Source organism: Artemia sp. Qi Xiang Cuo, chromosome 9 (assembly GCF_049724085.1).
Source record: "Artemia sp. Qi Xiang Cuo chromosome 9, ASM4972408v1, whole genome shotgun sequence".
Lineage (NCBI taxonomy): Eukaryota > Metazoa > Arthropoda > Branchiopoda > Anostraca > Artemiidae > Artemia > Artemia sp. Qi Xiang Cuo.
Window position 1 is genome coordinate 48,564,858 of NC_142802.1, and position 26,365 is coordinate 48,591,222.

The 26,365-nt window shown below is 37.0% G+C and overlaps 1 protein-coding gene across 4 annotated transcripts in view; it reads left to right on the top strand.

The window, feature by feature from the left end:
* Positions 1 to 26,365, top strand: part of SK (small conductance calcium-activated potassium channel) — a 570,542-nt gene that overhangs the window by 413,948 nt on the left and 130,229 nt on the right. For all 4 annotated transcript variants that reach the window (XM_089094647.1, XM_089094648.1, XM_089094645.1 and 1 more), the window contains one exon: positions 8,942 to 9,085. In XM_089094647.1, coding sequence (XP_088950773.1) covers positions 8,942 to 9,085 — 144 coding nt within the window. The remainder of the gene's footprint in view (positions 1 to 8,941; positions 9,086 to 26,365) is intronic.

Consider the following 26,365-nt stretch of genomic DNA (forward strand, 5'->3'; position numbering starts at 1 on the left):
TTGACATCATTCACCCTGCAAGTAGCATTCTTTAAAAGTGGATCATTTTTGGACAGCTAGCAATAATTGGACAGCCATTATGATTAGACAGCCTTTGAAAATTTCAAAGGCCATGAATGGCTGTCCAATCAAAGCAGGATGCAGGGTGAATGACTTCAATCAAGAGGCTTAACATTTGGGAAGGTGTCATAACATCCACAAAATCCATCATAACATCGACAAAAAATCCGTCAGAACCACCAATCGTCACAACATCCAAAATTTTTAAAAGTTTAAGTTTTTTGGGGTTTAGGGGGGAAAAGGTACCTAGGTTAGTTTAGGTTACGTATTTAGTATAAGCTCTGCTTCACCCCCACCCCCGGATGTGCACATACAAAGCCGAAATTAGTTTCTAAATTATTATATACTTATTACTGTTATATAAACTTATAAATTTTTTTGGATGTTGTGACAGTTGGATGTCCTGACGGTTGGATGTTATGACGTTTGGTGCTTGTGACGGTTGTTCGAAATGGTAGCACCCCTTAACATTTTACAAACAGAAAATAGTCACCATAACAAGCGAAAAAAGCAATGAGTTAAAGAAACGATAAATATAGATGCCCTGTAGTATGGATAAAAGCCAAAGCGAATAAAAGGAAAGCTGATAATAGAAATCCAAATACAATGCCTGATGTACAGCTATAGGTTCTGTCTTTGGATAAAAGTAGTTCTGTCTTTTGAAAAATAAAAGATAAAATATTGGATTTAAATTCACCCCATAAGGAATGTCATTTTTGGAAGTATCTTTCTGTTGCATTTGTGCCAAGTTTTTTTTTTCAGTAGAAAATTTATTTCATGGTCCATCAACTAAATAAGCCCCAAAAACAAATTTCCTTTATTTTACAGTTTTTTCTGACCCATTTTTTAGTAAAAAAAAACAAAACAACAACAGACAACCGCTTAAATTAAATTTTATCCTCTAATTGTTTTTATTCTGTCTCTTTTTTTTAACTGCAATAAATTTTTGATAACATCTTATCCTTGGCAGTAATAAAACTTCCTTCACGGAAATGTATTTCACTAAAGTTTTGTGTACCGAAAGAACACAGTAAAATTCTAATATAAGGCATGTAGATCTTTGAAATTTTGAACTTGCACTTTCAAATCAATTTAAAAAATACATATATTAGAGCAATAGAAAAGGTTACGATGTATTTTATTCGGATAAAATGCTGTTACTCGAATAAAGAGTATTTGAAAATATATTTGTTTGAATAAGAGTTCAAAAGCTCAATTGATGACAAATTGTCCTCTTTGAACTTTATTCTAAGCATTTCATTTTGAAATTCAGACGTTAAATGATGCTGTACTTAATCGCAATTCAGCATGTAACACTAATATTGATGCAAAATAGCTTATTTTCAACCTGAGGAGATTACAAGTAAATATCCACCTTTTCCATTGTTTTATGTAGATTCGGTTATATTCCTGGTCTAATTGCATTTAACGAATTAGGGAATCATGGGATCGTTGCACAGGAAAGAGCATGCGTTTTTTGACTTAAAATATGAATTAACTATATAGGAGATCAGGAGCATATCTCACTTAAAAACACATCTGCTTTTTCCATGGCTCATTAGTCATCATAATCTTTCTGTAAGGTAAAAACACTTTGGTTTCATTTCTCCTTATGAAAGCAGCTGACCAATCCCGACATCTCCAGCTCCATTTGTCTTCTGGTGTATAAAAGAGCACAGACTATCCAGTTCCTTTTTTTAAGTGCTGACATTTCCACTTTCTAATTGAAAGATGTTTTCTCCTTCCCATCAAGATTGAAGAGAAAGACCAAGTTTGTTTTTACGAATATTTTCTTTCTAGTGGTATCTAAAATTGATGGCCGTGAATCTATAAATTATGTCAAGTAGGTATAAATGTCTAGGAAAGCTTTTTCAAGCTAAATGTATCTCACGTCAAAATCATCGATATGTTTCGTTTTCTTAGTGAACGCTTTCAAATATGCGTAAATTGTTATCTTAAGATTAGCTTTTAAAATCTCCCTTCGTCCTCTGTCTCTCTCTCTGTCTTGTTCGCGAAGATACCTCATGAAGTAATGAGTGAATTTATTGCGCAATTAAACTAACAAAAGGAGTATTTCGCCAAGATAAGTCTGCTACAAACTGCCAAGACAAACTAAATGAATGAAAAAAAGAAAACAGAATAATAGTAAAAAACAACAACTAAATATACCATCTATGAATTGGATTAGAATGTGAAATTAAACACTGAACGCCTAGTTTGCAAAATAAATTAATAAACAAATCACAAATATTACTGACATTCGTGGCAACGCCATTTCAAACAGTTTGTTTAACGAACTGTAAGTAAATAGTGACCCGGCTCAATAATAACCGAAACTTTAAAAAAAAGGAATTTTGATATTAATATAATTCTTAAATCAAAAGGGAAATCATAATGATAGTAATTCAGATTAAAATTTACTTCAAACCTCGGACTTACTTACATGAAAGATTCTAAGAACACACACTGTATTATTTCCTCAATATCACATAAAGAATTTGGAAGATTTAATTTTAAGATTTGGAAGAAAATGAATGACCAGTATTTTGAGATTTGGAAGAGCAACAGTAATTAGGTCATCAGTGGAGTGAAAAAAACTGCACTGACCAGGCTTTAACAGTCGTTCTGAAGTTCTCGAACCTTATCGTTTATAGGAACTTTGTAAAAGTTTTCTGAAAAGAAATAGTGAAATGTTATCCGTTTTTGAATGTGTTACAAATTTATAAATCTCTTGAATATATAGAGTGTGTAACTTTGATGTCAATATATATATATATATATATATATATATATATATATATATATATATATATATATATATATATATATATATATATAGAACCTTGATGTATAAATTTCGTGCTTCCATCTGCAAAAATGTGGAATTTTGTATTTTTTGCCAGAAGAAAGATCACGGACGCGTGTTTATTTGCTGTTTTTTTTTTTTTTTTTTTTTTTTTTTCGCTTGTTTGTTTTTCCCAGGGGTGATTGCATCGAACCAACAGTCCTAAAATATCTACAAAGGACTCAATCGAACGGAAAATAAAAGTTCTAGTGCCCTTTTTTAAGTGACCAGAAATATTGGAGGGCATCTGGCCCCCCTCCCACCCACCTTTTTTCATAAAATTCATCCGATCAAAATTCAGGGATATCAATTTTTTAGAATATGTTGAAAAGCCCAGTAACTATGTCTTTGGGATAACATGACCCCCAGAGCCCCTGGGGAAAGGTTTGTAAGTCGTGAAATTTGCCCAATGTTTACTTATAGTATTTTTTATTGGGAAGTATGCAGAGTAAGGGAGGGTGAATTTTCTACGGGGGGATTTTCTACGGGGACAATTATCCACGAGAAAGGAAGTTCCCGGGGGTGAACTTTCCAAGGAAATTATACGCTGGAGGAATTAGCCAAGATTCCTGTACAATATTCTTTTTATTTGTCTTCCTTTCTATTTGCCGACTCAATTTTACATGTGGAGATATTAAGGGGAATTGTCCGGGGGAAATATTTACCAGGTTGGAATTGTTTAGAGCATCTTTCCGTAAAATATATCTTATTTTATAGGTTATTGGGAAGCATATAGTTATTTTTGCAAGGGAATTATTTTTGCTGCGGGAGTGATTATTTTATACGGGGAGATTTTCACATTGGGAGGGTGGTTTCTGGAGGTGAACTTTCAGAGGAAATTTTACAAGACACTTTGCCAAAATTAATGCGGAAATTCTTCTTTTATTTTTCATGTACGGTGAGCCAAATTCCAACCTGTATTAGTTTTAAAACGCTCAGAAATTAAATACAAAAACAAGTTTTTTTTAACTGAGAGGAAGAAGCGACACTAAAACTTAAAACGAACAGAAATTATTGCGTATGTGAAATGGGCTGTCCCCTCCTCGACACCTCACTCTTTACGCTAAAGTTTGACTTTCTGTCACAACTCTGCTTTTTAAAGTAATAAAAAACTTTAGCGCACAGAGCGAGGTGTTGAGGAGGGAACAGCCCCTTTCATATACGGAATAATTTCAGTTCCTTTTAAATTTTAATTTCGCTCCTCACTTTTAGTTGAAAAACTTGTTTTTTCTTTGATTTGGTAAAATAGGCCGATACTCCAGACGATCATAGTTAGAATATCTTAATATTATCATTTCGAGATCTAGCAGATGAATGGGAAGACATTCAGAAATCACTATTAAAATTTTAGTTTTTGCCAAGCAACAGGATTGTGATATCAGTATGGCGCAAGTCATAGGCAGCGCAATCGCACTGCCAAAGTAAAGAGCGATGTGGGCACAATGTATTATTTTTGTATGCTTCTCACCAAGGCTCTTCGTATAGAAGGACTTGACCCATGAGTTGCATGGGGATCCAGTTAAATGGGGGTTCAGTTACACGAGGGCTCAGTTGCACGCACACCCCTTTTGATAGTGTTTCCCTCGTCATGTCTTGTCAAAACTAGTTTCAATTTCGTCACAAACCACATAACAAAAAGAAGAAACTGATTGAATGTCACATTACGGGGAAAGTTGCGGTTATTTCTAATAAAACAGAAATTAAACATTGAAAATTTGCTGTCGATCCATCAAGTTGAGTAAATCCATTTGATAAAACAGAAGTGAAGAATGTAATACTGAAAGAGCAGCTGCTTGAGCTTAGCGCTAATGAGGAGCTGAAGATGAAATTTAATAGAGGGTATCAAATATTTTGCTGCAGGCAGAAATACCGAAAAAAAAATATACTGCATTGTGGGGAATTGTTACAAAGCTTTTGATGGTTCCATAGTAACTGGACCCTCTTGTAACTGAGCCCCGTGCAACTGATCTCATGTAACTGAACCCTCATGCATCTGAACCCAGGTGCAACTGAATCCCCGTGTAACTCACCCCCGTGCTGCTAATCTCACGTGTAAATAAACCCTTCACCCTTGTGGAACTCAACCCCGAAGGTTCAGTTGCGCCAGGATTCAGTTAAATAGGGTTGAGTTGCACGATGGTTCAGCTAAACGGGAGTTAAGTTAATGAGGGTTCAGTTGCATCGGGGTTCAGTTAAATGGAGTTGAGTTGCAGGAAACAAGTTTCAGTTTCGTTACATACCGTTTAACTAAAAAAAGAAGCAAATAGAATATTACAGTACTGGGAAATTTGTGGTTATTCCTAACAAAACAGAAGTCAAACATTGATAATTTGCTGTCCATCCATCAAGTTCATCCCTCCAATGATGTAAAGCATAGCATATATTAAATACGTAACCTAACCTAGGTACCTCCCCCCCCTAAAACCCCCAAAAACAACAGTTTAAATATTGTAAACGTAATGAAAACCACGCTTTAGAATCCATTTCTATATTGCAAATACCCGTTTGGCGGGTTTCGTGTATCCAGATAGTGCAGATAGTGCACAAGTACCGAATTTAGCTACAGAAATAGGGTAGGCCTACCATAGAGGCTGGCAAATGAAAAACAAAAATGTTTGTTTGCGGTTTGAGGACTTCTTGTATTCGAGTTTTATGTTTCAGCAATGATAGCATAGGGGCTAGATCAAAATTATATATGGAAGCTTTATTACCCTAAATTCTGGACGGAAGAAGACCACATAATATGGCAATCCGAGAGCCATTTCTAAACGAGTTGACGGGTAAATAAAACTGCATACATGGCTTCAATGACAATGTATTTCGGAATTAGTGTTTATATACTGCATACACTAAAAAAGTCTCAAATGCAGAAAAAGAATGCATTTATACATATGTATAATGTATTACGTTAATTACCTGGCAAAAAAAAAAAACTGTCTGCCTACTTTAGTAACTGAAATAAATGAGCACTTGAACAAGGTCTAAACCCTACTCATCCATCCAGTTCCCCAGGACAAAACAGTATATCCAATCCGACAATCCGAAAATCAAGTCCAAAATAAAGCAAAATCAGCATCAATAAGTATACGTCAATGTTGCGAAACCAAGCTATAGCACCTTAAATCTGAAAAAACTTTGTAGTCCCCAGGTGATCACAACAGATTGTGGCGCATCAGATGAAAACTCAGTGCCTAAATTGGTTTCGGCGCTTCAATTTTATTATCCAGGCAAATCGAGTGAGCTATGCCATAATGTGGCACACCCCTATGTAGTGACACCTATGGAATAAACATAAACAAAATCCAAAATATCCAAAAAATAAAAATATGTACCCCAGAAAATTTTTTTCAAGCATCCTTAACCAACCTTCAAATAACACTGAGAGCCAAACCTTCAACCGATTTAAATACAAATAAATAAATAACTATATACTGGAAATTACTATATACTGGAAATAAAATTTACGCTTCTTAGCTGTCCTTGTCATTGAAATTATCCTGTCTAGATTACGTTAAAACCCTGGTAGGAGTTTCTTCAAAACTAAAAAAAATTTCATGTATTTTGATGGTCAGTCTGGGCCAAAAGATAAAAGGAAAGCACCATCTTTATGAATTTTCTAACCCCTTCATGCATTGAACGATGCGCGATTTCGTAAGGAGTACAATTGCTTCTGTCACGAAAGAAGAAAATACAGCCCAGGACTTCGTCAAGGCTCTAAAAGTGATTGCGGTGCTTACAAGTACCGCAAATTATCAAAATCTGCGAGCCATTTCTTAACAGATCGAAGGCAGGGGCGTAATTTTTTATATGACAGGAGGGACAACTGGTCCCTCTAGACCCAGTTTTGCCCTCCTCCCCCCAGATATCAGTTTGCCCGCCCAGCTGAAATTCAGTTTCTGCAAAAAAATCTTGTCACTATGATAAGCCTACAATTTATCACTAAGATAAGCCTACAATCTGGATTCAAGTATCCAGAGAAACAGGCAGTTTTCTTTAGTATACTTTTGGCTTTATGGTAATATATGGATCATTTCTCAGTTTTCACTGTCATTTTCATTTGATTTGGGTGGCTCCAACTTCCCCCCCCCCCCCGGGGTTTTGACAAAATTACGCCACTGATCGAGGGACAAATAAAATTGAATGCATGACTTCTAAGCAAAACAGTATCTGTTTGGTTTTTTTAGGGGGGGGGGACATCAAAAATTTGTTTATATATATTTTGGTTGAGTTTTTTACGAGTCTGAAAAAATTTCAGAGGGGCCAAACCACCCCTCAATACGGCCATGCTTCTGAGAAAATATTTCTTTTTTTAACGAGTAGGGCAAACCCAATGAAAAGTCAAGTTTCGAATTAGGTTTTTAACGAAAGTTTATTTTAGCTACTCAAGTATTTATTGTGTCAGCTAATTCCCTCCTCAGTTCCCCCTCAGAAAAACCCTCCCCGCGTATAAAATTTCCTTCAATCAAAATAACCTCACTTCTTAAAATTGCCAGTTTATTTAAAATAATCTCTGACTCATACTTTTTATTTTCCTTCGTCAAGGTACAAGGCATTTTGCATAGAAACATTGGCTCCAATTTATTCATTTGAAAAATTCTTACTCCCTTCTTACTAGTCAAACCACACATTCTTGATGACAACTAGTCATCTGTAAGAGTTTGCTAAATGTTAAGTTCCTGCTAAAATGTTACAGATTCTTGCCACTAGATTAAGTAATCTCTCTATGCTTTTAATTTTCAGGAAAAAAATTCAGAATCGGTAACCCGGAAATTAATCAGCGAAGTAGCGACCCTTGATAGAGAGACATGAAAACACTGTCTTAATAAATGTACGTCATTCCTTTTAAACCCCGTTTATTTCTGAATCCACCTATTATCCAAATTGAATTGTATGCTTTTTGTGCGTGGACACCGGTCGCCCCTTAAGTCTATGGCTATTTTGTGATTTTAATTTTAGAAGTTACATTTAATTATGTTACGACTGTTATCATATTATAGTGTAATATGAAAACAATAATAATTAATAGTGTAATTATTAAGTATTTGAATAAATACAACACAAGGAAATATACTATTTTTCTTTTCATTTTTACCACTCCGAGTGGGGAATTCTCTAAACATGACAAGTGAAAATTGATCGGTTTCATGTGGTATGATTTGATGTAAAAAAAATATTAGTCGGATGAAATTCCTTTTTGACTGGCCAATTTACTTTTTTGATTTCCACTCACAGCACAATCTATGAATTAATTAATAAGTTCATTCTCACATTTATTTGAATATTGTGAACACAGTCGCAAGAAATATATCCATAGTTAGATCTAATCTTCATTTTTTTTTCGAGTTTTGGGTATATTGTAGAACATTAGCTGCAGGGGGTCTACCGAAATCAAGCAAAATGTCGAAAGCGGTCTGTGTAAAAAAAAAAAGTTTGGGAACCTCTGGTCTAGATGATATACATTATGGTCAGCTTGAACGAGTTAGCCAAATAAAGCTACTTATTTAACTTAGACCAGAGGTTTCAGCAGGGTAGAGTAAACAGGCCTATTTTCATTTTCTTCTCCAGTTTCTGACTTGCAAAGGTTGCCTTCGCCAAATATCAATACTAATTCAATTCAGGAGAATCCTCATATTTCGACAGGAGCATTTTACAAAGGAATGTTGATACAAAACTAGTTCTTTTATTATTTATTTTCCAAATATTTGAAATTTATATGAGTTAAAATCTGTGAATTGAATTAACCACTTTAGTACCCACTGAAAGGAGTAGCAAGATCTGCGTCCCTAATTCATACTCCCCAGTTCATCTCCCCACCTTTCATCGCTGATATTTGTCTGCTACTTAATTTTTATGCACCAAGCATAGCCTATATTAAAAAAAAAAATAGAAGAAAAAACGCCTTGTAAACAACACTACGGCAGTATAATTGACACTGGCTACACAATCGCAATAATGAAAAATTTTATAGCCATTTTGATTTAAAATTTATAAACACCTTTAAATTTTATTTCTAAGTTTAATTTCAAATTTTTCTAGGAGTATTGGTGCCTTGAATCGAATAAATTTCAATACCCGTTTTGTCTTAAAAACACTTATGACCATTTGTCCCGGCACTGTATTGCTAGTTTTCATGGTGTCTCTATGGATTATTGCTTCGTGGACCCTTAGACAGTGTGAAAGGTAAGTTTTCTATTTAAATTTAATCGTGATTAAATAAAAAAGATTTTTTAAGTTAAAACGAGGTATTTAAACGAGCAGCAATTATTACATATATGGGGGTGAGGGAGTAATCCTTCTTCAGCCCCCCCCCCCCGTTTTTGCGATAAAGTTTGATGGAGTCTCAAACACACTTTACTTTTATCTCAAGAATTATCTTAGTATTTTCAGAAATATTCTCAAGCTCATATTTTTTGATGAGTAGCTTTAAACTGAATAAATTTTCTGTATTTAGGATTGTCATAAACGCTAACTTTTGTTTGTATATATTATAGTCAAAACTCCCTTTGTAAGAGTTTCGGTTACTTTTAGAATGAGTCACTACTTACCGTTTGTTACCACGAACTATTTGATGTTGACTGTATAATGTTGATTTGACAGAAAAGCCTGCAATGATTTGTAGAAATCTACTTGTCGTTATTTGGATTTACCGTTTTCTCTCTTTAAAACTGAAATATGTTGCTAATAGGAGTGATCTCGCGGTCCTGCCTGAACTTTTTTTTCAAAGTTTTGAGCAACAGTTAGGATGCTGGAAAGGGCTTTGAATGCAATTCAGCTTGCAAGAGAAGGGCGTTCAATTTCTAGTACAATATAAATACGTGTATGTTTAAAATTAATTTTAGCTGAACCTTTTTAGAGGCTTAAAGCCTCTAAAAAGCCTCTGTTGTTGAAATTGTGTCTTAGACATCACTAATGGAGCAAAAAAAGCTAAATTTTGTGTTTAATATGGAGCTATGTCTGGCTCCATTAAAGAAAGGAGACAGGGATGCAATTGTGATTGCAGAAATTATTATGTTTCGAAAGGGTATTGAATAGACGATCTAAGGGTATATTTCTTTTTTTTCAATCTGATTTCTGCCCCATAATACCCCTTTATCAATGTTACTCTTCCATTTTTTATTTGAATTATCAAATCTACCTTTATTCCTCTCAATCATCATCGATGTTACGCTTTAAGAGCGTGTTTAATATTTTCACACTTCTAAGATATTTGTTGCTCCCTTTGAGAACAGCTTAGTAGACGGTATTGGCGATTATGGCAGAAGCGTGAAAGTGGCAGGTACGACCTTTAACTGTGACAACGACGTAAGGTTTGATGTTATTGATATGTTTCATATCCTGAAATACGAAATAAAAATATGAAACATACTTTTGACATGTTTAATGACCTTTGATAAAATTGTTCAAAAAGTGCTTTTTAAATGCAGTCAAAACGTGTTTTTAAAATAAAATATTTAAGTCATGGAAAATCAACGGGATAGCTGCTTGCATTCTTGATGGAAAATCCTCCAGCTTGATCGATCAACCTCCAGCTTGATCGATGAATATAATGTTACATATTGATAAACTCTGTATGGTTTTGCCTGGGTAAAAAAAGATGTTATTTTCCTTTGTCCTTGAGCCGGAGCCACCAGTATGCAAACTGAAGTGGAGTTTTATAATCTATGTAAGAATCTCTGCCAAGCTTTCGTTTCTTGGGTATTTCCTTACGAATAGAGAGCTATGTCCAAGCAAGCAAAAGGCGGTTAATTTATATAATCAAAGCTAAAAATGAAACATAAAGGTTCTTAAGATAGGTGGTGGTTCCCTGGTCCTATTGCCAAAATATTTCTTTTCGAAGATATGTAGAAAAAGTTTTGAATCCACTAGAAGGAGTATTTTTGGCCGTTTCCAAAAATGATGTCACCTGCTTTTGCAATCCATTTCTGTTCGTTATTCTGTTGAGTTTTTATTTTATCGATTAAAAAACTTTTTCCAGAAAATAAGTTTTTCAAAGAAAAGTAAAGAAATCATTAAACAAAAAATGAGCAAAAATAAAATCAAATAATATACCAAGCGTGAAACAACCACAAATTAGCATCGATAAATAAATGAAACCCAAAACGAACAGAAATTACAATAAATAACCGAGTTAAACTCAAAACGAGCAGAAATTCAGATAAGTTGGGCGCAAAACCCCTATGCCTTCCCAAGGCCAGAAAAAAAATTTGCACTTTATTGAAAAAATATAACTGTTTTTACTTTTATAACTTTAATAAATCAAATAATATTAACATTTTGATTACTAATTATAAGTATATGTATATTAAACTAACAATGTACATTCATTTGTATTTTTTCAGTAAAGTGCAAATTTTGTTCTGGCCTTGGGAAGGCATAGGGGTTTTGCACCCTACTTTTGTTAATTTTTGCTCGTTTTGAGTTTGACTTAGCTAATTATTGTAATTTCTGTTCGTTTTTGGTTTCATTTATTTGTCGATGCTGATTTGTGGTAGTTTCACGCTTGGTAGATTATTTGATTTTATTTTTGCTCATTTTTTGTATAATGGAGGTCTTAACTTTTCTTTGAAAAACTTATTTTGTGGAAAAATTTTTTTAAAATTAATTTCTGTTCGTTTTATATTGTACATAGTCTTTTCAGGGAAAAAGAAAATAATACTTTAAATCTTTTCTTTTTTTAAGATTTTATAGCTTGGCCTGCTATTACTATGCTGGAGAAAAATTTTCAGCAATTTTTAACAACATACACCCTTTTAAAAATCTGGACACAAATAGTACTGTTTAATTTGGTTTCATACCTCCTCTAGTTGACCTGAAATTGAAAATTTGATACCATTCGAAAAAAAATCTGTTTACTTTCTTTGATAGCTTGGATACACTTACGCTATTTTGGTTTGGTTAAATTTTAAGAGCAGAAATGGGAGGGTTGGCGTAAGAGGGTGGGAGTGGAAGGGGGATTAGTTACCCTCAAAAAACTTTTGACTATTACAAAGGGCATCAACCCTTTCTATTTTCAATCGAATGAGGCCTTTTCGAAGTTCCCACGACAACTCCTTCAATACGAAGTGCCCAGGTCTAAACAACAACAACAAAAAAAAATAATACATTATACCCATTTCGATCCTTACTATCAAAATGTCAAGTATTCCAATCACTTTCGACTTTTAAAAAGGGCACTAGGCCTTTCGAATTCTAATTAAATAATCGCTTTTGGAAACAGTAACACTTTCTATAAGCGACTTTTATGCACCCAGTCTATAAAATACATCCCTTGCCTTAATGTCTGTTAGGGTGGTTGCCATCCTCTATGACCGAATTTCTAGAACTTTCAACTGCGTTAAACAACATGGCTATCTCAAAATTTTGATTGGATGAGTTTGGGAAAATAGTGGGCGTGAGAGGGGCGGTAGTCGCTCTCCAATCACTTTCAACTATTAAAAATGGCCCTAGCCCTTTAAATTTCCAATCAAATGAGCCCTTTTGAAGTTTCTACGAAAAAACTTTCAACAAAAATCTTATATGCCCCCAAGGCATAACTTACAACCCTTGCCTTGAGTGCGGGGGGTGCCATTCTCAAAGACCTAATTTCCAGAACTTTCTACTACGTTGAACAAAATGGCTAATTGAAAATTTTGATTGGATGTGTTTGGAGGAATGGTGGGCGTGAGAGGGGGGTTAGTTACCCTCAAATCACTTTTGACTATTACAAAGGGCACTATCCCTCTCGATTTCCAATTGAATGAGCCCCTTTAGAAGTTTTACGACAACTCTATCTATAAAAACCTTATATGCCCCCAGGGCATAACTTGCAATCTTTGCCCTTGGGGCTCTGGGGGATTTGTCATCCTTAAATACATAATTTCCAGAGCTTTCAACAATGTCGAACAAAATAGCAATCTCTAAACTTTGATTAATGTTTTTGGGGAAATAGTGGGCGTAAGAGGGGGGTTAATTACTCTCCGCTCACTTTTGACTATTAAAAAGGGCAATCTCGATTTGCAATCAAATGAGCCCTTTTTGAACTTTCTATAACAACTTTCTACATAAACTTTATATGCCCCCAGGGCAAAACTTACAACCCTTGCACTAGGGCTCTGAGGGGGTCGTCCTCCTAAACGACATAATTTCCAGAACTTCCAACTAAGTCGAAAAAAATAAATATCTCATAATTTCGACTGAATCTTTTCGGGAAAATAATTGGCGTGAGAGGGGCACTAGTCGGTCTCCAATCATTTTCAACTATTAAAAAATGCACTAACCCTTTCAATTTCCAATTTAATGAGCCCTTTTGAAGTTTTACGCTTTCAATAAAAATTTTACGCACCCAGGCCATAACTTACAGCCCTTATCCTGAAAGCTGTGGGGGGAGGGGTTTTCATCCTTACAAAACTAATGTCCAAAACTTTCAACTACGTTGAATAAAATGGCTATCTAAAATATTGATTGGATGCGTTTGGAGAAAAGATGGGCGTGAGAGGGGGGGTTAGTTGCCTTCAAATCATTTTCGACTATTAAAAAGGGCACTAGCCCTTCGAATTTCCAATCGAATGAGCCCTTTTTCAAGTTTCTACGACAAAGATTTCAATAGAAACCTCATATGCCCCCAGGGCATAACTTATAACTCTTGCCTTGAAGACTGTTGGGGGAAGTGTTCTGCTCAAAGGTATAATTTCCTGAACTTTCAACTGCGTGGAACAAAATGGATATTTCAAAATCTTTATTGGATGTGTTTGGGGAAATGGTGGGCGTGGAAGTGGTGTTAGTTGCTTTCTAATCACTTTCGAGTATTAAAGAGGGCACTAGACCTTTGAATTTCCAATCGAATGGGACTTTTTTAAAGTTTCTACGACAACGCCTTCTATAAAAAACCTTATATGCCCCCAGGACATAACTTAAAACCCTTGTCCAAAGGGCTGTGGGGGACTTTCCTCAAAAACATAATTTCTATCTGGAAATCAACTACGCTGAACAAAATGGCTATCTCAAAATTTTGATTGGATGTGTTTTGGGAAATGGTGGGCGTGGAAGGGTGCTAGTTGCCTTCCAATCACTTTCGACTATTAAAATGGGCACTGGCCACTCCAATTTCCAATTGAATGAGTGCTTTTCGAAGTTTCTACGACAACTTCTTCGATACGAAGTGCCCTGCTCTAAAGAAAAAAATTAATAAATAATAGACTTTGCCAACATCGCTCTTATATGCCCCCAGGGCATAACTTAAAACCTTTCCCCTGATGGTTGTAGGGGAGTTTCCTCATCTTTACTTAGTCCCCGTTTCTTGTCTTGTTCTCGAGTGTCCCCGTTCTTTACTTAGGCAGCACGATCGTGCTGCCTATGATTTATGCAACAACCTTCTATATAAACCATATATGCACCCAGGGCATAACTTACATCCCTTGCACTGAGGGCTCTGAGGGGGTTATCATTCTAAAAGACCTAATTTCCAGAACGTTCAACTACGTTGAACAAAATGGATATCTCAAAATTTTGATTGGATGTGTTTTGGAAAATGGTGGGCGTGAGAGGGGCGTTAGTCACTATCCAATCACTTTCAACTATTAAAAAAAGGCACTAGCCCTTTCAATTTCCAGTTGAACCATAGCGTTCACCATATTAGTTCATCCTTAAAGATCTAATTTCCAAAACTTTCAACTACGTTTAACAGAAGGCTATTTAAAAATTTTTATAGGATTTGTTTGGGGAGAAGGTGGGCGTGAGAGGGGGTTTAGTTTCTCTCAAATCATTTTCAACTATTAAAATGGGAACTGGCCCTTTGAATCTAAAATCAAATGAGCCCTTTTTCAAGTTTCTACGACAAAGATTTCAATAAAAACCTCATATGCACCCAGGGCATAACTTATAATCCTTTCCCTGAGGGTTGTGGGGGAGTGTCCTCCTCAAAAATATATTTTCTATCTGTAAATAAACTACGCTGAATAAAATGGCCACCTCAAAATTTTGATTGGATGTGTTTTGGGGAATGATGGGTGTGGAGGGGGGGGGCTAGTTGCCCTCCAATCACGTTCGACTATTAAAAAAGGCACTAGCCCTTTGAATTTCCAATCGAATGAGCTTTATTCGAAGTTTCTACGACAACGCCTTCTTTAAAAACCTTATATGCCCCCAGGGCATAACTTAAAACCCTGGCCCTGAGGGCTCTGGGGGAGTGTCCTCCTCAAAAACACATTTTCTATCTGAAAATCAACTACGCTCAGCAAAATGGTTATCTGAAAATTTAGATTGGATGTGTGTGAAGGAAAGGTGGGTATGGGGGGCTAGCAGCCCTCAAAACCAATTTAAATAAGAAAAAAAACCCAAGCACTTTGAAGTTTCCATCATCCGAGCCTGTTTGTAGGTTTCTGTCTCAACACCTTCAATACAAACCTTTATTTTACCATGCGCATATCGATCAAATGTTTCAACGAAGATTGTGGGGGAGTGTCTTCCTCAAAAATATATTTTCTATCTGGAAATAAATTACGCTGAACAAACTGGCTATCTCAAAATTTTGATTGGATATGTTTGAGGGAATGATGAGCATGGGGGGGCTAGTTGCCCTCCAATCACTTTCCACTATTAAAAAGGGTACTAGCCCTTAGAATTTCCAATCGAATGAGCATGTTTTGAAGTTTCTACGACAACGCCGTCTACAAAAACCTTATATGACCCCAGGGCAGAACTTGAAACCCTTGTTCTGAGGGCTGTTGGGGAGTTTCCTCCTTAAAAACGTATTTTCTATCTGGAAATCAGCTACGTTCAACAAAATGGCTATCTAAAAATTTTGATTGAATGTGCTTGGGGGAATGATGGGCGTGGCGGGGGCGGAGTTGTCCTCCCATCCCGTTTGACTATTAAAAAGGCACTAACCCTTCTAAGATCCTATTAAGTGAGCCCTTTACGGAGTTTCCACGATGTCTTTTTTAGTATGATATAGCTGGATATGGAGAAAAAAAAAAAACACACATTTGGGCCACATCGTTGTTTATTTAGGCAGCGTTAGCACGCTACCTATGATTTTCTGTGCTTGGAACTGAGTTAAAGAAATGGTATTAAATGTTCCATTTAAACTTAAATAGTTCTCTCTTTGCTAAAGAATGTTTTTTTAAACACAAATTGTTCACAAGGCCCACAATTTTGAATACTTCGAAGGGATGGTAACTTCTGTGCTATGGTGAACTAAGAATGAAAACGACTATTCTGACAAACTCGTTACACATACAAGCTGAAAGCAAAAAATTGGTCTATGGTTCCTCCGTCAACCCCCTAACCACATCCCTTCCATACCAGTCCGTTGCCCCAACCACCCACGCCGATTCTACTGCTAACTTTATAGCAAAAAGGCAGACATTATGCACCTTGTTCGAATCGAAATTTGGAAATAATTTTCAATATGTGTGAAAAAAGGACCGGAATCGGCCGAAAGCATCTCTAAGACCCCTTAACCCCTTCTCCTCACATGCTACACCGCAATTTTAGTAAAAAAGCACCCATGCGGCGCCTTGTTTGATCCGAAATCATGCACTAATTTTCAGTTAGTATTATTAAAAAGCACAAAGTGGGCCTATGACCCCTATCCCCCTGTCCTCTCCAAACCATTTTCTTTTCTTTGCGGAAAGGCAGGCTTGCTCCATCTTGTTTGAAGCAGGATAATGGATGAACTCTCAATCTGTATCATGGAGGCAAAAAGGGCGTTCTTGGCCAGTCCAATATTATCTCCCCCCCCCGGAAGTCATAAAGTTCTTAAATAGATTGACTTATTGGACCTTGATTGAACTGGAATTACGGAAGGATTTTCAATTCATGTAATTTGAAAGCCCAAAGGGGTGAGAGTCCTTCTAATGCCGTCTTACAACCTCCCAACGCCATTTCTTTTTCTTCTTTTTTTGAAAGGTAGGCATTTTCCAACTTTTTGAAGTAGAATCGCACAAGGATTTTTAATATTTACGATTGGAGGATCATAGTGTATTTGGCCCCTCCAGAACTCTCTGCCCCTCCCCATTACAGCTATTTAGCAGCAATATAGGCAAGTTAATTCCTGTTTAAATCGAAAGCACATAATGAATAAAATGGCTCAATGGCTGCTTTAACAACCCCTCCTCCTCTCCTCATCAGCTTTTTAGACCATAAAAGACAATTTGCACCCCAGAACTCTTTGCCCCTCCCGATTACTAGCTATTTAGCAGCAATATAGGCATGCTAATTCCTGTTTAAATCGAAAGCACATAATGAATAAAGTGGCTCAATAGCTGCTTTAACCACCCCTCCTCCTCTCCTCACCAACTTTTTAGGACAAAAAAGACAATTTGCACCCTGCTTGAAGTTTAACCAAGCAACAATTTTCAAATCGTATTGATGGTGGCAAAAATTGTGCCCTTAAGCACCTTCAGCGCCCTTGCTCATACCCCTACAATGACAACTTTTTTGCAGAACGTTGGACATATTGCATCTTTTAAGAACAGAAATCACGCAAGTATTTTCAATCCTTATGATTGGGAAATCAAATCTGGACAGTAGTCCCCTTGACACCCCTCAACCTTCCCACCTCCAACTATAAAGTGGAGAGGTAGGTATGTTGCACCTTGTTTAACTTGAAAACGTAGAATGAATTTCAGTTTGTATGACTTGAAGCACAACACGGACCCTTGGTCCCTCGAACACACTTCCCCCTTCCCGCAAGACTGTTATCCATATTACCGGGGGAAAAAGGGGCTTGGACTCTGCAAGACTATCTTTCCATTGCCAACTTTTCAGCAATGAAGTTGGCAGGTATTTTTGCTTTGTCTGATGGGCTTGAAATTATTGGGGCAAGTACCTTGTACCAATGGAACAGGTTATTGCAACTTTCTGAAGTGTATTTTCTTTGTTTGGCCTCCAATCTCTTTGGAACATATGGGACAAATGAACAGAGTGAATGTATTTTCAGAGTCGCCTACCGCGTCCAAGCCCTGTCTACCTTTCGCAAGAACGGGTATGTACATTCACTGGAAATTTCGTAGAAGGGTCTACAGCCAAGGAGGTGTTAATCAAAAAGTTTTAGACTGCTGAACTTTACAGCCTAGGCACTAGTGGGCTTTAAATTTTTGTTGCTCAGGATTTCTCCTAAATCACAAAGAGTGACTTGTGAGCAATAATCTTAGAGCTTGTTTATCTTCAGGAGCTTGGAGCCCATCTTTGTTCTGATTGTTTTACCTTTTTATTTGTTTCTGACATATTTTAGGTTTGGAAAATTTGTGCTCATACAAAGGGGTATTGTAAATCACAAATCCAACGCAATGACGTAGTTCGACAATTTAGTAGTAAAAAGTCTGTGTCGTAATGAGTCGGTGATAGACATATTATTAAATTGTTTTCAACGTCAAATAAATATGAAACAATTGATCAGATTTATGTGTTGAGGGAAAGTAACGTTTCTTTAGCGCGTACTTGCTAGAAGTTTAGCAATAATAGTGCAGATTATCTCAGTTTTTATATTTTGGGGCCAAGTAATGTAGCATGAGCTTTCATACATGGTGCATTTTAAACTGACGCTTTTGGCTGGATGCCAAAAAATAAGTAAATAAGCTTTTTTAAGAACACAGTGCATTTTAAGACTGACTCTAAGGAGCGTGCAACTATTTTATTTTTTTCCGAAGAAAAAAGCTCTTCTTAAGGCAAAACAAAGTTTTGGGGAATTACAATTACGGTATTCAATCAATGTTGAAGAGACTATTGAAAAATGTTGCTAGTTTAACATTTTTGTCAGCGAAGTCAACGTAATGTTGCTATAACACTTCATGTTGTCTTACCGATATAAATCTATTTTGTATCTGCGATAAAAGGCTCCTAACCAGTATAATCTTCACCACCAGCCACGCTAACCCCTTCCTCTCTGCCATCTTCTGCACTTCTCTTCATTTCCTGCCACAAAAACAAAATATTAACAAAACCAAAGAATGGGTTTTACTCGGGATTCAACCGACATGTGAAGTAGACGTGGTAACCGCTCCGCAATTAAACTTTGTAAATAAACCTTATATATACAAAGCCTATATTGCAAGAATGCTGAACTTAAGGTTAAGCATTCCACAACAATTTTCCCAGCGAAGTTAACTTAAAGTTGATGTAACACTTCAAGCTGCCCTAGCGAAATAAATCTATTGTGTCTTTTCTATAAGATACTCCTTATCAGTTTAATTCCCATTTATTCCAACGTTTCAGTTGAAAACTAGGACAGGAAAAATACGTATAAAGAAATCGGAAATCACAGTGCATTAGCCTAATGCTGTTACATTTTTTCATTTTGTCCCTTTTCATCTTAAATGTGAAATTTGAGACAGTACTTTGTGTCATCTATATTTCGTCCAGAATCTGATTATGTCTTGTAAAATGTTTAAAACTTGTCTCAAATTAGATTCGTAAAAGTTTTTGAAATTTGAGACAAATAGTTGAGGACAAGATGAGAGCAATAAAAAAGCGCTCATGTCGTGTCTCGGTATTTTTGTATGTGCTAAAAGAAAGAAGCAATTAATCTAGCCTATGAATAGGGGGCCAATGACATCTATGCTTTTTCTTCTTTCTCTCTTTTCTTTCAAAAATGGTTTTGTATATCTACTCCGTTTTATTTAGGAATCTACTTATACATAAATTATGGCAAGAGACTATATCTCAACTTGTGTTTAATTTCTTGACAGTAGAAGGCTATCTTATACTCCCAGGACTCACCCCTGCTGCAACCTACAACTTTTTTTAACACCAAATATGGGCAAAGCCTCCCACGAGAACCACGTGGTTTATGGTTTTTGTCAGTGAGAATGAAAAAACAGGAATTTTGTCACATTTATAGATGTTTTCATGAATGGTTATTTCTGTTGGTCGATTTATTTGATGTTGTTCATGGATGTCAACAGTAATTTATGGATGTTTTATGGTTTTTGTCAGTGAGAATTTGAAAAACAGGAACTTTGTCACATTTATGGATGTTTTTATGGTTTTTGTCAGTGAGAATGAAAAAACAGAAACTTTCTCGCTTTGATGTCTGTTTTTATGGATTTTGTCAGTGAGAATTTGAAAAACAGAAACTTTCTCACTTTAATGGATTATTGAGTCTAATGAGGACAGGGTCAATGACCTCTTTCTCCAGGTGCGTTTTTGGCACGCTCTCAGCGAATGTTATGATCCAGAAATAGTATTTGTTGTTGTTTCCGAGGCAAATATTATGAGTTTCCAGGAAACAGTTAGATCAAGTGTTTCCTTCTCAACCAATCAGAGGGCTTGCTTACATAATAATTTGACCTTGAGATTTCGTATATAACGGGCATGCAATGTGATTAAATTATCAGAAAGTATTGTGACACAATTGAAACAACAATGGATAAATTTGTCGAATTAGAAGCCACGTCAACTTCAATTTGCAATGTAAGTACATTTTTTATTTTCAAAATAAAATTATTTTCCTTGGTCACCCTCTAGTATATTTAGTTAAGTACCCCCCCCCAAACCTAACCACCATACAATCTTTATACTCGATGGAAAACGTAAATATATTCTTTTTACCCTCAAAACCTAACCCCCCCCCCATTTTTTTTTTACAATCAAATTCTCGCAAATAGAATTAATTATCCTTTCGTTAAATTCCTGTTTTTTATTTTCAAATAAAATTATTTTCCTTGGTCACCCTCCAGTATATTCAGGTGGCCCCCCCCCCATACAATACAAACATCGCTATACAATCTTTATACTCGATGGAAAACATAAAATATATTCTTTTTACCCTTCAAAACCTAACCCCCTCACCCCCTCACTGTTTTGCACAAAAACTCTCGCAAAAAGAAATAATTATCAGGTCGTTAAATGTGTGCAATTTCAAGCGGTCTATATCCTAGCTAAAAGTGACCAGTGACTTCCGTCACTGTTGTTATGAAAATGCCGTTCTGTTTTGACACAAGACTCCAGTGCGAAGCTATAATTAGCTGGCACCCTTTGTCCGGTTTTGTTTACAAACGCTGTCAAGTCAAAGGAACTATTCTTCTGTCAAATTAAAACAGTTTCAGACAAAAAAGAGATTGCAATAATTAAGCTAGGCCTACACAACCTGTATGGAAGTACAGAAACGAGTTATTTTCAAAATTAAGGTCTAACAATATATTTAGGACATTATGTAAAAGGGAGGAGGGGGGCAATGCCTCGCTTCTAACAGCTTCGTTGTAAGTAAATTATGTAAAAGGGAGGGGGGCAATGCCATCAATTCTACCGCCATCAGTGTAAAATGAAAACAAACTGTACAAGGCTAGAAAGGTCTTTAAGAGTTGCATGAACCATTGAATAGCATTTTAATCTATGTTTGCAAATATATGCCTACAGGTCGCTGAGTTAACGATCTAGTTTAAAGCCTCCCTCTGATTCTTTAGCTTATAACATTTCGAAATTTTTACTTGTTGCCTTACTGAAATGAGATAAATGTTTTTCTAAACAGAAATATAGTTAATGACTTTCTTTCTTTAAAAAAGGGGGAAATTATTTTGATACTAATTCTTTTTTATTCTTTAATGCAAATTATGAAGAATTTGATGCCCCTACATCAATGAGAGCTATGGGTTACGCGCATAGCGAAGAATATACGGCTCCTCAAATTAAGAAGGCGAGAGATGACGAGGCCGCCCGATCAGTGCCACCCCCAATGCAGTCCGGTCAAAAACCGAAAACACAGTGAGCCATTAGGCTGGAGAACCCCGCTATACAAGCCAGCGACATCAATACCGCATCTATGTAAGCCCCTGCGAAGGCTACAGTCATACAATATGGTCGCTGGCCGAAACCCCCCAGCTCCACACCGCAACCTTGTCAAGTACATCCGTCTGTACCAGCCCTTGACTCGACTGCACAAGCCCGATATATCGCAGCCCTGTACAAGAAATTAATAAAATCCCTTGCGCATCCACGTTCCTTGGTCCTCCAAGAGCTGCCCCATCGACTCTAGGTCAGGAGGTTACACTTTCAGCATGCACGACCCAGACCTTCGGGCCTCCACGCCCAGACAGAGTATGCACTCGTAAGCATTTTTTTCCTACTCCTCTCTCTCTTCCACTGTTTTTTCTTTTTCACTTTTTTTCCATATCAAATTATCCCCGCGATATTTTAACCCCTCACCCCCCCCCCACTATTACAGATCTAAATGTAATTTTTTGCAAAGAAATCGCTCTTTTTTCTAATCTTTGCTATAGCTCCGATATATAATAAGCGAATATTTTTATGTAAATTATATTAATGATCACCACCTTTTAAACTAAAAATGCTATTTTTTCTAATCTTTACTATTTTCTCTGTTGCTATCACATATATTTTTAGGTACCTTTGAAACTGAATGCTCTTTTTCACATAATTTTAAGAGAGAGATTATCCCATCTGTCACATGTGGATCTCGCAATTTACACTGAATATTTCTATCGTGCCAAGATTCTAACGAGGGGAAAGCGAGTTAACGGTTCTCGGCATTTTGAAGTTCAATCTTGGAAATTGGAACACTCATGCGGCTTACAATAATTAAACTCGTGAGTTTACTGAACCAGTATGGAATTAGAAAGAAATATTTCAACTTTTGACGAGCATTATGTAAAGGGGGTCGGGAAGAGCTGCGGGGGTGCGCTGCGTGAAGCGCCACGGGCCCGAGAAGCGCCGCTGGGTTGCGCTACAAGGATGCGCTGCGGGCCTGAAAAGCGCCACAGGATGCGCCGCAGGGATGCGCCACAGGATGCGCCGCGAAAAAAAAAAAACTTCTACGTAAAACTTCCTTCTATGTAAAGCGATGTTTTAGATTGTCGTTAAGTTGGAACTTTTAGTTGAATTAACCAAATGTTATTAAGCAATAATCCAAATTTTAACAGTAGGGATGATTTGAACACTTTGAAAATAAGCTATTTTTTCATTTATAGGTTGGTGCATTGGTCCCCTACTCACCATCGAGTGAAGAAGAGGAAGAAGCCATTGAAGAGGCAATGGAGTTTCAGGACAATTCAGCCATCAATGACTGCCACGGTATCGTTAATTTCATTGAAGTACCATCTAATGAGTTTCTATGCAATTATTTCAATGTAGAACCTAGCACAGTTGAGCAAGGTAATGTTCCTGAGGTGGACTTGAGTCCAAATACCCTACAAATTTTTGCGGCTTTCACAGGGACCCCTCCCCCCACTGATTATCTACTTCAAACAAGAGAAGTTGAACATACCCCAAATATTGTTGAACAACTTGGGGAAGGGGGTACAACTTTTCCTGATTTTCATTTGTCCAATAAACTTTTAAATAATATAGTTGCGTTCACTGCACAGAGTGGGGATCCCTGTCCGTCTCGGATGGGGGGAAATTTTGTTTTTGATCCTGTAGAAATAGCGCTTGCCGCGGTAGATAACATTTGGGCACGGCTGGAGAAGCACCGTCAGGGGGGGGGGAGGAGGGATTCAATTAAGGTTTCTATTGTTTTAAAGGTTTTTTAGTTAAATGAGGGGAAAAATGAGGTTTATTATCATTATATACATTCCGAGATGCGCGTAATTTATCCAAATTTAGAAAATTTTGAGGATGTTTTTAGCGAGTGGGTAGGTCAAATTATAGCGCATCTCGAGAACTATAACAAAAATGGGAGTGGGTCTGTAGTTTTATTTATTGAAAATTTAAGCGTAAATATATGTAAATTTAAGAAAGATTTTATTTAAGAGGGGGCATTGGGGCGCGGGTACAGTTTTAAATTATAATCGAGATCTAGAAGTATGTAAAGGTGTCCAGAAGATCTGTTTTGAAACAGATCAAAAGTGTTTCAAGTATTCCTTCCTCATATCAGCATACGACGCGCTAGAATGTGACGCAACTAAGACGAATTTAGATTACTGGGCTGTATATGGAAAGGACGGGTCCCATGTCCCAGTTGTAGATGTCCCATGTTTAGATGGACAATACACAGTACAGCTACTATCCATTGACGTTTTCGAAATAGTTAATGCTCATTTAAATATCGACGTTACTGCAGTACAGTATAAAACAGAATTTGAAGATGGGGTTCATTCTAAAAGGAAGGGGGCGGTTTTCCCCGTCCGGGGCCCGTCAGTTGATTTGGTTAAACCCTGGATATGGGTGTTTTACACGCCGCCTAGTCAACCAAACGCAATCGGCCATTTTAATCCTATCACTGATAGTATTAGAGTTCTGGGTGACGTTAAGACGAAGGGGACCCGTTTCTACTGTCCAACATGCCTCTCTAGATTCCGTAGTGATATAAAACTACGGAATCATATGAGACACTGTAGACGGCATGGATATCAGACAGTGGAAACGGTTTCAGGGGATAGGGCCATTCTACGCTTTAAAAATTTTCAGAATACCCTCCTCCAATGCAACAAAATATCTTTAGACTGTGAGGCTAAGTTGGTGGAGGTGACTAACCTTCAAGATTCAAACTATATAAAAGAATACCTGGCTATTGCAGTTTCTTATGCACCTGTGCAAAGAGACACTTCTAATACCATATAGTTCTTAGAAACAGTTGTGACCTTGGATGAGACCGAGTTCAAGATCATGGCACTCACTAAACTAAGTGGCACGGTTAATTTTTCTAATTACCGTTTGGGAAATACCCATTATCCAATGGTGTTCTCTGTAGAGGGTCGTCTCGCGATACAAAATAAAAAAATATCTTGGGTTTGTCCGAGGGAGTTTGTAGACGAGGATAAGGGGCCTAAAGGGCAGAGAGGGGGAGGGGGAAAGTCAGAGACCATGATCACTTGTGGCAGGAAATATAATCTGGGGGTAGTAATTTTAGGGGGGTCGCGCATCAATCACGTAATTTAAATGTTAGCCAACTGTTTTGTATCCCACTTTTTATTCACAACTCTAATTAAGACTTAAAATTTATTTTACCATAACTGGCACGTATGCACAGGGAGGGAGGGGGAGTAGATATCCCATGGGTAAATAATTCATTTACCTATAACATTATTCCCAAATCGGCCGAGAAGTTATTGCTTCTTGAACTGAAATGGCAGGTAGTGGATAATGGACGTACGTGCGTACGTGCGGACGGACGTACGTGCTGGAATAAAATCAGGTTTTTAGATTCTTTTAGTTTTTTCCCCAGGGCCTTAAGTCAACTGATTAAAGTGGAGAAAAACGACAATTTTGATGGCTTTCCATTGTCTAATTAGCTCTTTCCAGACAGTGAAATGTATAGACTATTAACAAGCAAAGTTGTATGTCCATATGATTATTAGTGTTTTGGCACTTGCTTAAGTGGGGTAACAATACCTCTAATTGGAGCTTTTCAAAATTAAATGACCAACAGTAAATTCTCAGTCAAGGATTTTGAATCTGCCAAGAAGGTGTGGTCCAAGGGGGATTGTAAAAATGGGTGTGATTATTGTAGACTGTACTTGGCCAGTGACGTTTTAACTCTGTTGAATAAAATCTGTAAGAATAGAGACCAAATCTATTCAGTGATCAGGTAAGACATTGGATATTATTTTTCTAAACCCCATTCAGGGATGGAATTAATTTTAAAAATTAGTAGGGAGGAACTGGACCTAATCACAGATATAGATAAACACCATTCTGTGGAGCGTTCAATGAGGGGAGGGTAAGTTTTTCATGGGGACCGTGTCTTGTCAACCGATCCGAGTGGACAAAACACCGGTGTAAAGTCAAATGCAGTGTTCTTGGACAAGAAATTGTTATACCCCTCAGCAATGTCCCACTACTCTTTGTCGTTTGGGAACTATCAAAGGCTTGAGAATCCTTGTGAGTTCCCTGAAATTAACATCGTCGAGGACAATATACCGCAAGTATGGTTCATTTAAATTGACGGTCACAGCCCGCTGGTGCTTCATGACACAGTCAAAGATATTGTCTTTCCCTGCATCAATTGACCAGTGACCGATGACTCGTGGATCTTCTACAACCGGTTTTTGCGCGAGGATGTGGGAATGCATTGTGCCCCCCCTAAACCAAAAATTATAACTTACTTGGACCCTAAAGACAACATTACTGTTCACCATGTGCTTTTGCGCTGGATGGTGAGCAACGGTTTCAAAATCACAAACATACACAGGGTCCTAAAGTTCAATTAAAAACTGTATTTGAAAGCGTTTATCGATACTTGTTTCGATAAACGTCCTAGGGCAAATTCTAAAGTAAAGGATGAATTATAGAACTTCATTCTAAATTCAGCTTTTGGCAAAATATGTGAAAGCGTCCGCAACAAATCTCGCAGAGACGTCGTGACTGACCCTCTAGAGTGTGCACGAATTAGTTCCGATCCCAACTTGAAATTATTCGCGAGCATAAAGGCTAGCATGGTTCTTCTACACAGGAAAAAACGAAATCTGGTACTGAACAAGAATATAGCAGGCGGTAGTTCAGTACTAGAAATTTCAAAAAAGCTCATGTTGTCATTCTTTAACAAAGTGGGCAAGGTGCAATGGCCACGGGAGAGGGAGGTTCAAG